At 41.4% G+C, this 12,700-nt stretch overlaps 2 protein-coding genes across 2 annotated transcripts in view; one reads left to right on the top strand and one right to left on the bottom strand.

Annotated features, from left to right (window-relative positions):
• The window catches only part of TCTN1 (tectonic family member 1), an 11,583-nt gene extending 1,458 nt beyond the window's left edge, over positions 1–10,125 (top strand). The window contains exons 2-13 of the mRNA XM_010082430.1: positions 1,140–1,270; positions 2,138–2,304; positions 2,704–2,791; positions 3,687–3,796; positions 6,146–6,166; positions 6,595–6,720; positions 7,312–7,437; positions 7,803–7,885; positions 8,220–8,360; positions 8,640–8,796; positions 9,531–9,656; positions 9,982–10,125. Of these exons, the coding sequence (XP_010080732.1) occupies positions 2,170–2,304; positions 2,704–2,791; positions 3,687–3,796; positions 6,146–6,166; positions 6,595–6,720; positions 7,312–7,437; positions 7,803–7,885; positions 8,220–8,360; positions 8,640–8,796; positions 9,531–9,656; positions 9,982–10,125 (1,257 nt within the window). The 5' untranslated portion in view covers positions 1,140–1,270; positions 2,138–2,169. The remainder of the gene's footprint in view (positions 1–1,139; positions 1,271–2,137; positions 2,305–2,703; positions 2,792–3,686; positions 3,797–6,145; positions 6,167–6,594; positions 6,721–7,311; positions 7,438–7,802; positions 7,886–8,219; positions 8,361–8,639; positions 8,797–9,530; positions 9,657–9,981) is intronic.
• Positions 10,126–11,580: 1,455 nt separating this feature from the next.
• Positions 11,581–12,700, bottom strand: part of HVCN1 (hydrogen voltage-gated channel 1) — a 4,097-nt gene continuing 2,977 nt past the window's right edge. The window contains 2 exon segments of the mRNA XM_010082429.1: positions 11,581–11,803; positions 12,145–12,257. Coding sequence (XP_010080731.1) covers positions 11,741–11,803; positions 12,145–12,257 — 176 coding nt within the window. The 3' untranslated portion in view covers positions 11,581–11,740.

Here is a 12,700-nt window from a genome sequence, read left to right as displayed (position 1 = left end):
GCTAGTGGGAGGTGTCCCTGCTCATGGCAGGGGCTGGCACTGGATGGGCTTTAAGGTCCCTTCCAACCCAAACCATTCTATGAGCCTATAAAGTGAAGCTGGGATTCTGTCCCCAAATTCTTTTGTGTAAAATTTTGCATGAAAATCCATGGGATTTTCAATGACTGCAAATATCATGGATCTCATAATTTACATCTAGCTTTATATACATCTGCATAATTTTGTTAGTCAATAAAAGCATGTGGCTGATCACACGTAAGAGAAGGTGGTCTCTGGAACAGCAGAAGGGTGTTTGATATATGATGTGATCCTTCTAACAAATGGTTCATCTCATGGACAAGTTTAACTCTGTGCTTAAAAAGTAATTTCACTTCTTCAGTATCTGTCCTTGACTGCTTTAACTCTGCCTAAGCACCAGTTTCCCAAAGATCATCATCTTGTATTTCTGGCATGTAGGACACCCCAGAACTCTTCAGGGTATGAACTGGCACATCCACTGTGCAGCCTGCTGCAGTTCTGGGCTGTTGGTGATGAGCCCATGGCACACCTACAGACACTTTTCCCAGACTGGATGGGTTATTTCACCTCCCTCTTTCTCACTCTGCCATTTCTCTTACATGCATCCTAAGTAGGACTTTGTCCTGCCCCCCTGAAGTGAGCAGTATCCAAATATTCACAAAACTGACCTTTTTTTCTGGCCTACATGCCATCACATTACCCTAAAGCTCATACTTCCCACTTGTATAAATAAAAGTGCTTCTGAGCTGTGCATACCTGTGGTCCTCCCTGCATTTGTGGTGTCTCACACCATCTGGATCCCATCCAACTTGTCCTTTTAGCTCTAATGTCATTACTGTCAGGCTCTTCCCTTCCCCTGCTCTGTCTCTTGCCTTTCTTCATGTTGCTGCTCACACAATTTCCTCTGCTAGAAAACACATGTTGGAGAATTATTTATTACTAAGCACACAGTATAAACTGATATAAACCTTCTAAGGAGCCACAATTGCTATCAAAATTGTGTTAAAAAGAATAATCTCTTTAGTGCTTTTTTTGATGCTGCCTCAATAAATGAAAAGAACTTTAAAATATGGTCAATAGTAACTTTTAGTGGATTATTGATTTGGTTATTTTGTTTGCAGAGGTGACAGCCGTCTTTGTAGTCAGAAAGCTGCTCTATATTCACTTGATGTTGAAGCAAATCCACCAGAAAGGATATTTAAATTAATTGACCAAGTCAATCCCAGTGTTTTCTGCATTCATGCTACAAACTGTAAGTAGAGTTTTTGCCAATGTTAAGCATTGTGCTGTGATTTTTATAAGCTTTTTGGTACCAGGAACAGACTAAAATTATAAGTAACTCAACTTGTCAGGAAACTGGTTATTCTGTACGCTCACAGTCCTTACGTTGTAATCCTTTCACTTGTGAAACTGTGGAGTTAAAACATCTCATGCTCTTAACTCTGTCTTCTCTGTTGAAAAAAAAAAGTTTGGGTTTGTTTTTTTTTTTTGTACATAATTTAGCATCCCCAATAAATCTGTGGAGTTAAAACATCTCATGCTCTTAACTCTGTCTTCTCTGTTGAAAAAAAAAAGTTTGGGTTTGGTTTTTTTTTTGTACATAATTTAGCATCTCCAATAAATCACATTGAAAGTTGTCTCATGGGAAACTGACTCCTTCCTGATCTCTTACTGTAAGTAACAGGCACCAGTGACACAAATCCTTTGTGTCCAGCTTGGAAGTGACTCGCAGGGAAGTAAGAAGTGATCAGAACTGTGCTCTCTTAATTTAATTATGACTGTGCAGTAGTCATCTGAATACTTCGCATGGAAGCTGTAGACACTAGTTGACACGTCTTTGTTTTGGAACATCTGATGCTGTTAGAAACGGTGATTTTGAAAGAAAAGGACTTACCTCTTTCCATAGGTTTGTGCTTTCATGGATCTGGGTGACATGATGAATTGAGATACCACTTAGATTTTCTCTTAAAGAAAAGTGAAAGCTTTTGTTAAAGAAAAGCTGTGTTGATATTTTTCCGTAACTGAGTCTTTAACAACTCCACAGGAAAGATTGTTATTAAATACCATTTCTGTATCTTTTGTCCTAAAATTTATCTCATTCTTTACAATGTTTTGACAGATAAAGAAGCACTCTCCTTCCGTTCCCCTGAAATGCCTACTTCTGAAAATTTTGATCAATTGCTTGAACGGTTTGGAAGTGCTGCTTTCAGCGCTGAGCCTGACAGCTGGGATGAGAACAGAGATGCTGAGAGTCCTTCTGGTGCAAATGAAACTTACAGATATGAGGTAAATAATTGTCTGTTTCAATTAATATGATTGTTCTGTAGAAGAACAAGTGAACATTGTTTGCATCTGCTTTTAAAAAAATTATCTTGATCAATCAAATGCTTTTGATCTTTAAATTTAGAAATGTAAAAATAAGAACTGTGGCATTTTGTATTAGCGTACTTTAAAAGTGAACTAGATTTTTAAGATCTTTGAAAAATAAGTAGCTGGTTTGCTATTGTAAACATAAAGCTGTTAGCAGTGGCTTAAGAATTGATGTACAAAGTCGTATACAGTATTGACAGGTATAGTGGAAATAAATACTTCTTTTATTCAAATCTATTGTTAATAAAAGTGCTCTAAAACTTTCCATGGACTGAAACACACCTCCCTACTTGAATGTGTTGTTTTATTTGGCAGTATGGTGTTCCTATACAGACAGTGGACGGATTTCTAAGACTCCCTAGTCCTGTTATCTCCTCTCGGTGCTCTGATGCGAATCCTGCAGGTTGGAAAATGCATTTGAATTCCAGTTTATTTGCTCTGACTTGAGCTTCATTCATCAGTAAATGGGCACACGCACAACTGTAAACTCAGATAAAGATTAATGAGCAGATGTTTTCAAATGGCTTCTGTTTTCTGGGCTTTTTTAGACATAAATTGGAAGTTGCATTGCATCTATGTCAAACTTTCAAAGTTAGATATGTAAATCCCTGGGAGTCTTGTCTTGTTGTTGGATAAACAACCTATTAACATCCTATTTGGCATAACTGATTTAATAAAACAGTACAAGGGTGACACCGTGAGGGAAAAGGCTATGACACAAGACAGGACCTAACTGGGCAACCTTTGTAAGATGTTCCTCTGATATAATGAGGTTCCTTTCACAGCCTGAATGCAACTCAAGTCAGACTTGCAGGCTTGAGCCCTACATTTTAACCTTTCACACAGTTTCATGAAAATCTGCAGAGGAGGAGTGGGGAAAAAAAAAAAAAAAAAAAAAAAAAAAAAGCCACAACCACAACTCAAGACACACGCCTGCATTTTCCAGAACCCACTGCTATTATTAAATATGGTATCATAACAGTCATGATGATGGCTATAGGAGAGCTGAAGTCTCTTGTGAAAGAAAAAAAACTCATGAGAGCTCAAAAATGAAGTAATAAATCTTCTTCTGGCTTTATTAAGCTTCTATTGTTAAGAAGTAATACTTTGTCTCATGGCGTTTTTGGAGACTCTAAGAGAGTATCATTCTTTATAGCTCATGTAAAACCTTATCTGTGATAGAAATTACATTTACTTTAACTTTTGCTTATACTTGAGGTTCTTATATTGTTTTTTATTTCTGCCTTTCATAATTACTCTTTAATTTCATTCAGTGATATTTTGTGACTTTTTTCCAGGGTTTTTAGTAAACCAGGCTACAAAATGCACCAGATCAGTAAGCATGGAAACATGTGGCAGTGTTCAAGCAGTTAGTATGCTGTTCTATATCAACTCCAGCATTTTAGCAGTAAGTATGATTTGAAACAGTTATATAGCTGACTGTTGGTATTTATTACACCTTTCCGCATCTCTAGAATTAAATAACTTCTATTTACTAAAGGATATAGTATTTTATTTAGATTTTTAAATTGTGAGTTGGGAAAAAAAATCTCCCTATGCAACAGACTTTTATACAGAAAGCCTTTGGAAATTTTTTTTTACTTCAGGCTTTGGTAACAGAAGCATTTACTGTTCTCTGCTTAACTGACAAAAATAATGATCTTTAAGAGACAAACTGAGCTAGAGCTTACTGCAATGGCAGTGGGTTTATACTTCTGTGCATGCTCAAGCTTTTCCAAGCCTGTTACCAGAGTGCATGATTCTAAGCAGTCTGGGTTTTAAAGAGTTGGTAAAACTTTGTACTTATAGAAGAACCTGTAAGGTTTAATCTCTGCACATAAACCTTTCTTACAAGCCTTAGTTTTTAATAGTGAGATATTGTACACACATGCTGAGCCTTCTGTGTACTCCTCAAAGAACATGACCTTTTACCCCACTGAGAGCAAATTTGTTTGTATCCAGCTTACTACAAAATCCAGCCTCTGGTTATTTTTCAAAGCCAAGCTTACTTTTTCATTCCCTTTTGAACAGGAGGATGATGTCTCATGTATAAATAAATCCCCTTTACAGATATTCAGGAAGATAAAGAAATCACGCATGCAAAATTGAAATGGAAATATGTAATACCTGATAGCACCTTCCTGAAGCTGAAGGTCATCAAGAAACAGCATACTCTCCCCCGTTACAATGTTTTTAATTTATGTAATTGTTTAAAATAATTTAATTAGTATTTTCCAGTGAATAGACCCCTTCCAGTCTCCTCAGAGATTCCAAAGCTATCGACAGGAAAGGAAAGCCCACTAACTAGTTCATGATCTCTCAGGTGGGGTCACTCTCCTGATCATTGAGGACCTAATTGAAATCAGCAAAGAATTGCTCACAAATGTTAGTTTTTGATGATCTAGCTGTGGAAGAGGTGGAGAAACCTGCTTTTAGCATTTCCATGTGCACCTAAAATTAGCGTTCTTGGTGGCTGCAGAACCAGGAAAAAAAAAAAAAAAGAATGCCTCAGGACAGGCTCCAAGCAGCTGAATGTTTTTGAGTTAAGAGATGAATTCCCCTTCCTCACTAGAACAGTACATAACACGTTACCCACGTGCTGTTTGCTGATTACAACGGCCCCGTTTAGGAGAGGTCAGGTTTCTGTCCAAAGTACAGTGGCTGTTCAGGAAGGGTCAGCTCTGGAGAAGGCTGAATAGATGGTTTGTAGGAAGCTCCTTTTCCCCAAGGGAGCTGAAGATGGGATGTGACAACAGAAAAGTGACTTGGTAGTGGGGACAGGGTGGTCCCAGGGCAGAGCAGGGACCCCTTGCAGTGCCAGCAGGTGGAGCTGCCGGCAAAAGAAATGGCAAAACCCAACAGCCCCGGGAGGCTTGCCTTCAGGAACCAGGAGGAACCTTCAGGTCTCCAGCTCATAGGAATGCACTCTCTGCCACCATGTCAGATGAGCAGACTGGTTTCTATCCTGTCGTAATTCTGCAGAACTTGCTTCATGGTCAGAGTCCCATTTTTGGTCCCTTTCCAAAGATGTGCATCAAACACTCATTGGGAAGTCACAAAAATAAAACTTTGACAAAATGGTGCTCTGTGGGAGTATTTTGCAGGCCTAATTGATGACCTTGGTCTGACTTTTCTGCCTTTCCATGAAAATTCGGTTGAAATTTTCCAGTGGGGCAACTGTGCATGTCCACGTGCTGTATAACAAGAGGGATACTCACTTCTCATTGCTTTGTTTAGAGACCATGAAACTATGGACTCATTACTGTCAGGATGGGAAAACAAAAGCTCTTCATTTCTTTGGGTACGACCAGCCTGGCAGACTTCCTACACTGGCAGCTTATGAATAGTTACGAGTGGTTTTTGCACAGATCTGCAATAAGAACAATGTTTTCTGACGCCCTCAGTGGGTCAAATGCTACGATGCACAATGAGTCATGCCAAACAGAGGTGCTTGTCTTGAGTCACCTTTCTGATGCAAGAGTTCTGAGTTGCAATGGAGTGTCCAAGGGAAACTCTAGGTTAATCTGCTACTCATTGAACTGGGGATGTAGTCAATGCCAGGCCTGATGGAAAATGGATGGAAGTCACTAAGAAATGTTCCAGTTACTGTCAGGGGAAGAAGAGGCTTGGACTATTAAGATTTTGCTTACTAGGCACAAAGAATAGCGTTATTTTCACACTGCCTGGATACTGTCGTGTATGTCCAATCACTCATCCCTTTGCTATCGTTTGAATTTGTTCTTTTATTCTCCTCTAGGTGCCCACGTCAAGACAGATGGTAAGTGTCCTTCTAAATCAGTTGGAACAGCTGGGGGCAAAATTCTTACTCAATTATAGTCAATGAGAGTTTTTCATTTACTTCATTAGAAAAGGGACTTTATCCTTAATCTTTAAATTACAAAATTTCTATAATTTGCTGTCAGTAATGATACTTAGCAACTCCAAGATAATATGCTACCTGCCAACATGTAAGCCTGCTGCGTTCCGCTCATATAAAACTCTCTCTTTTTGAGTGTCTCTCTCTAGGTTGTTAAAAATAGAACCTTTTGTTGAACTTCAGCAATACATGTGACAGCAGTTCCTCAGAAGATTATTGACTGCTGTCTCTCTGGAACAGAACCTGGAAGGGTCACATATATAATAATACAGAAGAAGCCAAAAATAGTTATGCACAATATGAAGAAATGACGTGAATTTGTTTTTCAGGTTAATATTACTGTCCAGTCCCTAGTTCTCCAGTCTCTGAACGGAACGCAGACTTTACTTGGTGACAGTGATGTCCTCAGGCTCCCTATGGCTTTGGGTGAACTGTGCATAAATATAGTTCTCGGGGTAGGTATGGCAGTTCTTTTCCTCCTCACATTTGATGGAAAGCATGTGTGCATTGAATAATTTCTGACTGACAAATTAGATATGAGAAGGGCCTTGCACAGTTTCCATATACTGCGACATCTCCAAAGCAAATGTGGCAGGAGAAACGCTGACTTTGGGATAAAAGAGATTTTGCAACAAAATAATAACTACATGCAACATAACACAGAGACAGGATGAAATTCTTTTCTATTATTACTGTGTACATATGATATAACAGACAATAACATGAGTTTAGAATCTACATTATGCTTGGGAGAAGATGACTTCAGGCAAACTGGTGGCAGAGACAGAGGAATACACAGTGCAAATCATCTCATCTTTTCAGCTTAAATAGATGAACATTGGGCTTATGCTTAGAAGAGGTTTGTCAAGAAGTCAGTTTGGAAGAGGCTCCAGCCTCTAGAGGATATAGTTTCTCTCTACCAATTGTCTGAGTGTTTCTTAAGCAAGGAAGAAAGGAAACAATACTTAGAGTTTTAAATTGCTTTCTTCTAGTTTCATACTCTTCTGCATTTGCTCCAATTAATATCTGAAATGTTTAATTTGCAGGTGAGTTATCACGTTACGTACACAGACGCAGGAGAAATAACAGAAGCAGCAGTTTCTTTTGTCCTGGGGGCAATTAACAAAGCAGCACTTTCAATACAGCAGAGCTTCGAGATCAGCTTTGCTCAGGTAACTGCTGGAGATGTTACGGATGACTTGGTGAAAGACATTTAATTACAAAACTTATTAAACTTGAATCAGAACAATTGTTAGCAGCAAGGTAAAATGTAACTTGCCCTGGATACACAAATGAGGCAGCATGTCAGAACGGGGCACTAAAGACCTCCAAAGTTGTTTTTCACATTTAGAAGAGTCATCTTGTGACTCTGTAACTGTATCCAGCGAAAGCAAAGCCTGCCCTGATGTTAGAGAACCGTTAGAACCTTATGAGCTATCTTGTCATTGTTCAAGGCAGTTATTAATTCTAAAGTGAAATATTTCTCTGGTTTCAAACCATTTCAGTGCAGAATTAATGCTGTATGTTTGCATTGCAGATAAATACAAAGCCAGTTCCCCTCAGTGGCAATCCCGGTTACGTCGTTGGACTGCCTGTACGAGCAGGTTTCCGGCCACATGGATATCCTTTCCCTGGTGAAAATTTCCTCGCAGCATTTGTTCTGGTCCATCTTCACAAACACTTCCTAGCCTGGACATCTTTAAAATGTATCTATTCTTTACCAAAAGCAAAAGCGTGCTTTTTTTGGCTATATGTTTTAGAAGTGGTGAATGACTCAGTCCTGACTGCAATCTCCTGGGATGTTTTAGTGAGGTAGATTTTTGACCTTCATCGTACACTCTAGTGCTTCTTCACACCTATTATAGCATTTTCAGATATATTTTAAGGATATGATTAAGGCTTCTTTCTTCACTATATAGATCAAGTATTGAATTTCCCTTTAACTGTGTGTTACATCTGGCATCGTTCAGAATACCAACAAATACAATCAGCTTACCATTCTGCAAAGTACATCCAACCAGGACTGCCTGGCAGCGCAGGGACCCAGAACCCCGGTATTATTCGGTTATAACATGATATCAGGCTGTAAGTTACGGTAAGACAACATTTCTTTTTTCTTTTTATTTAGTGCTTTTAACCCTCTGATGACCCTTTCAGATCCTGGGGCATTCATACGGCTGTAGGGGTATTGGGGACGGAGTATTTAATGATAAGAAATGTCATTTAATTAACAGTGGTCTTTCTCTTGAAAAGACTGTGTACATTAGCAACTGTAGCCAGAAGGCTTGAGCAGTGCATGAGAGCAAGGAGAAATTATTACTGTGTCAAACCAAGGGATTTTGCTTTAACTAATTTTTATTTTTTTTTCTGGAAGAATTACAGCAGCGATGAAATGCCAGCCTTTGAGTCAGACCCTCCTAGATTTACTAAAGGGACAAAGCTTTCCTGAATATGTGGCCTCATTTGGAAATTCTCAAGCCCAGGATGTGCTGGACTGGGTGCCGATAACTCACCTCCGCATCTCAGAACAGGTGAAAGTTACACCACTGCCACCCCCTCCTTCGCTGCTCCTCCCGTCCTCTCTCCTGAGAACTGCACCTCCACTGCAGCATCAGCTCAGATCTCTCAGACCTATGGGGAAAAAAAGGTGCAGAAACAAACCAGAGGAAAGTCCTCCTGGAATATTAAATGAGGAGTTTCACTCTTGCTGTAGAAGCCAGGGTTAATGCTTGAGTGACCCAACACTGTGTTTATTCTTACCGTCCTCTGGACCAGCCCTTTTCCTGCCACTGCAGCGCAGTCCCAGCTGTTGGTGGCACGTGCTGAATGACAGCACCTCCTCCCTGACAGCTTGTACATAGGTTTTTTTGCAACAAAATGGTGAATGATTTCCGTTACCAGGAACTTGACAGTTCAATAAAAAGTACCTAAAAATATTTGTAGGCTTTAAAATTCTGCCCTGGCAGAGTTTAGGATTTTCTACCGTCCCAGCAGTAAGTCTTCCTACCAAAAAGAGCCAGCTCAGTACTAAGAGCCACAGTCCTGCCCTAAGTGGAGTTACAGGGTGGGTTTGTCACCCGTGGAGACACTTCAGGGACACCCCTGAGCCACAGCTGCAAGTCCAGGGCACAGGCAGGGTGTAGCTGCTCCGGTAACCTCCCGGAGCCAGCTTTCTGGGGGCATTCTGCCAGTTTAATAAGATGAATAATTAATGGAGTTGCTTCTGTACAAGTCAGACAATGAGAGAATTTCTAACACTTTTCAGAGCTCTTGCCAAATCCCAGTGTCCCTTGAAATAGAAGTGAAGTGGACTAAGTACGGATCCCTTGTCAATCCACAAGCCAGAATAGTCAACGTTACAGCAACAATCACTACCACCACACTGCAGCAGGTATGTAATTAAATTACAGGATTTAAGATAACAAGAAAGGCTTGTTTTGCTCGGGTAGCAGCTGTGGCAGTGACCCACTTTGTCTCTTATCTAAAGGCACCACTTCAGATTAGAAAGTGTGACACCCAACAGTTCCTGTTCCAACTCAAACACAACTGTGGGCTGATTGCCAAAACACACTCCAATAAAAACCTATACATCCTTCACTAACTGGATATGAAAAAACACTTTTTACAAACAACAGCTGAAAATATAACCCAGTCCAAACAAAGCCGTTGTACAAAGAGAAGACTGAAGCTAACGACCGTTTGTGTTTTCATTGCAGCTCCCCTCAGGAAGGGAAAGGACTATTCCTATAACAAGTTCTGTTGTTTTCACGGATGTTTCTTCACCTGCAGAGCCAGGCTATAAAGCTTGGCCCACCATTAATGTCAAGTTACCCTTCGATTTTTTCTTCCCGTTTTTCTAAGGTAAGGATGCATTAAAAAAAAAAAAAAGCCACATTTCTGCTTTTTGTAATTTTTAGTCCATTTCCTAAAGAAGCGAGGTTTATCCAGCCACTGTGATGGGCCATCACTTTCTTCTAAATTGTACACACACAGGGTTAAAATTCTCCAGGAGAGAAAGGGTGAGCCCTTGTGAGGGTTCTCAGAAGCTTTGGGGCAGAAAAAAACCCACATTAAGTGGAAAGTTCCCAATTATACCTCTGCCGAGAGGAAAAAAGGTTGTGTATGAACTTGATGGTGGCTCTGGATGGCCGGTCAGCACACGTACAGCCTCCAGCACATTGGAGGCTCGGACACAGCGCCCATCCGAGCTGCCTGCCTGCTGTGTGCCGGCAGGACGGGAAGGGAGGAGCACGGGGACACAGGGTGGCTCCAAAGGAGAGCAGGCTTCATTCTGTGAACAGAAGAGCTCAATTGGTAATTAAAGTAATCATGTGCTATTAGATAAAGCCTCTGGCTTTATCTATTTTCATAGGTGAATAAGCCACATATTTCTCGCTATTTTTCCCAACCCACTAATTAATTACCTTTCTTTAAAAACCCGAACAGTTAATTTACGCTTTCAGAAAAGCTCACTGACCCTTCCAGCTGAGTGGCTGAAATCAATTGGAGACTCCTGCTGCAGTCAACACCTTTCCAAATCCCCACTTATTGAATCTTACTCTTCAACTATGAAATAGTCTCACCACAGGGACTGGAAAGTACCTGAAAAAGTTCATGTTGTGTTCAAACACCAGCCTGGTCCTTTAGAATACACTTTCTAGTGGCTTTTCTGGAGTCTAACTGGTCCCAGCAGTCCGCTCACCTACCTCTGTTCTTACCTATTCTGACTCTTTCAATGTGTTGATTTATGAGCTGTGGAAACAGAAAGAACTTCGTACCCCAGCGGGCCCCAAAGGAACACTTGAAATGGAAGAAGAGATGAGAGAACACGGTATCAGAACTGCAATCTGCTGCTGGGAACGCGGCATTGTTTGACGTAAGATGGCACACGCTCGCCTCTATTTTGGTGCCGATTTGATTGTGGGCTGAAGGAGTGGTGTGTTGGTATTTTTGAAATGAACGTTATGTAAATAACAAAGCGGCACAAATGGCAACAGAAATGAGGAAACTACCAACAATGCAAAAGAAGAGATGTGGTCGTGATGAACGGTCAGCTTGCAGAGAAGAAACAACCTTCTCAGCCTGGCTTCTTATCATTTGTACCGCAAGTTTCTACAAGATGTTGCAAACAAAGAACATTATCACTGAAAAAAATAATTATTTAAAATAAGTTGTACTTTTGTGGCTGTATAAGCTTGTAAAGATGTGTCTTTATTAAATTATTTTGCAGTTTGGACTGTACAAATGTACAATAAATGTCTTATAAAATCACCGTTTACAGGGAGTACACGTGATTAATTTTCCAGCAAAATTATTTTTGCAATCCCAAGATCTAATCAAAGTGTGGTCAAATAGAAAATGTTTATAGGCACCACCAGAGAAAGCAAAGAGACAGGAAAAGCTTTCAGGTCAAACTGGGAGATTTCAACACCACGCTCTCCAGGGCAGACTTCCCCCCCTTGGAAAACCAGCCTCCTACTGCTCGCTGATGAGCCCGTGCTGCTTCAGTATCTTGTTAAGCCTCTCAATTTCTTGCTCCTGTTGGAGACAAAAGTCAAACCATTCACCTACCTCTTACCTTAAAATAATTTCCCAGGTTCCCTCAGCTCTTCCCACTGCTGAAGCCCAGCTCATGCTGCAGTAAAACAGGACAGCCTGGCTCAGGGAAGCAGGACAGAGGTAGCTGCTGTCCTTTTCGCAGCCAGCAGCCACGGGAAGCCCCGGCAGGACGGGCAGGGCTGCGCCTCTCCAGCCCAGCTCACCCCACAACTCTGATGAGGAAACCCAGCCGACAGCAACCTTGCAAAAGGATCCCAGGCCAGCTCGTCCCAGGGAGCTGCCAGGAGCTAAACTCAGTTCAATGACAAGAGTTTTCTCACCTTCTCTGCACAGCTGTGTTCCAGTTGTTCCACTTTTGTTGCAAGTTTCAGGTTCACCTGCTTTAGCTTGGACACTTGTTGTTCAGAGCGGGTCTTGACCGATAAAATGATTCCTGTGAAACAATTCCCAGCGGATGGTTTTACAATGTAAACCGGGCACGAGCAGGAGGTGAACAGTACAGAGCACCTGGGCTCCAGGAGTTAAACGTGCTCCTCTCCAGCTCGGGCTCTGGCATCTTCAACCCACCCTTCCCAAGGGCTTTCCAGAACGAGAAGGGTTTTAAACCAGCCACCCCAGGGAGCCAGGTACCCGTCTCTGCTGGGAAGCCAGCCTGGCCTCTGAGCTGAATTAATCATCAGAGTGTCAGTCAAATCCCAAATTTGAATTTTCTCCCCCGGCAGAGCCTCGGGGGGATGTAGCTGGCAGCTCTGCTGTCACGAAGGGCTGTGTTTGTACCGAGCCTCGCTGGAACAGCACAGCCTGGGGCACGGGGCTCGTGTCTCCTGCCCTGGGGCCGATCGCCGCGGGACACATCACCGGGTCCTGGAGGGTCTG

Source organism: Pterocles gutturalis, unplaced genomic scaffold (genome assembly GCF_000699245.1).
Source record: "Pterocles gutturalis isolate BGI_N339 unplaced genomic scaffold, ASM69924v1 scaffold32149, whole genome shotgun sequence".
NCBI lineage: Eukaryota > Metazoa > Chordata > Aves > Pterocliformes > Pteroclidae > Pterocles > Pterocles gutturalis.
Note: the sequence above shows the minus strand (reverse complement) of the source record. Positions and strands in the feature narration are given on the sequence as shown.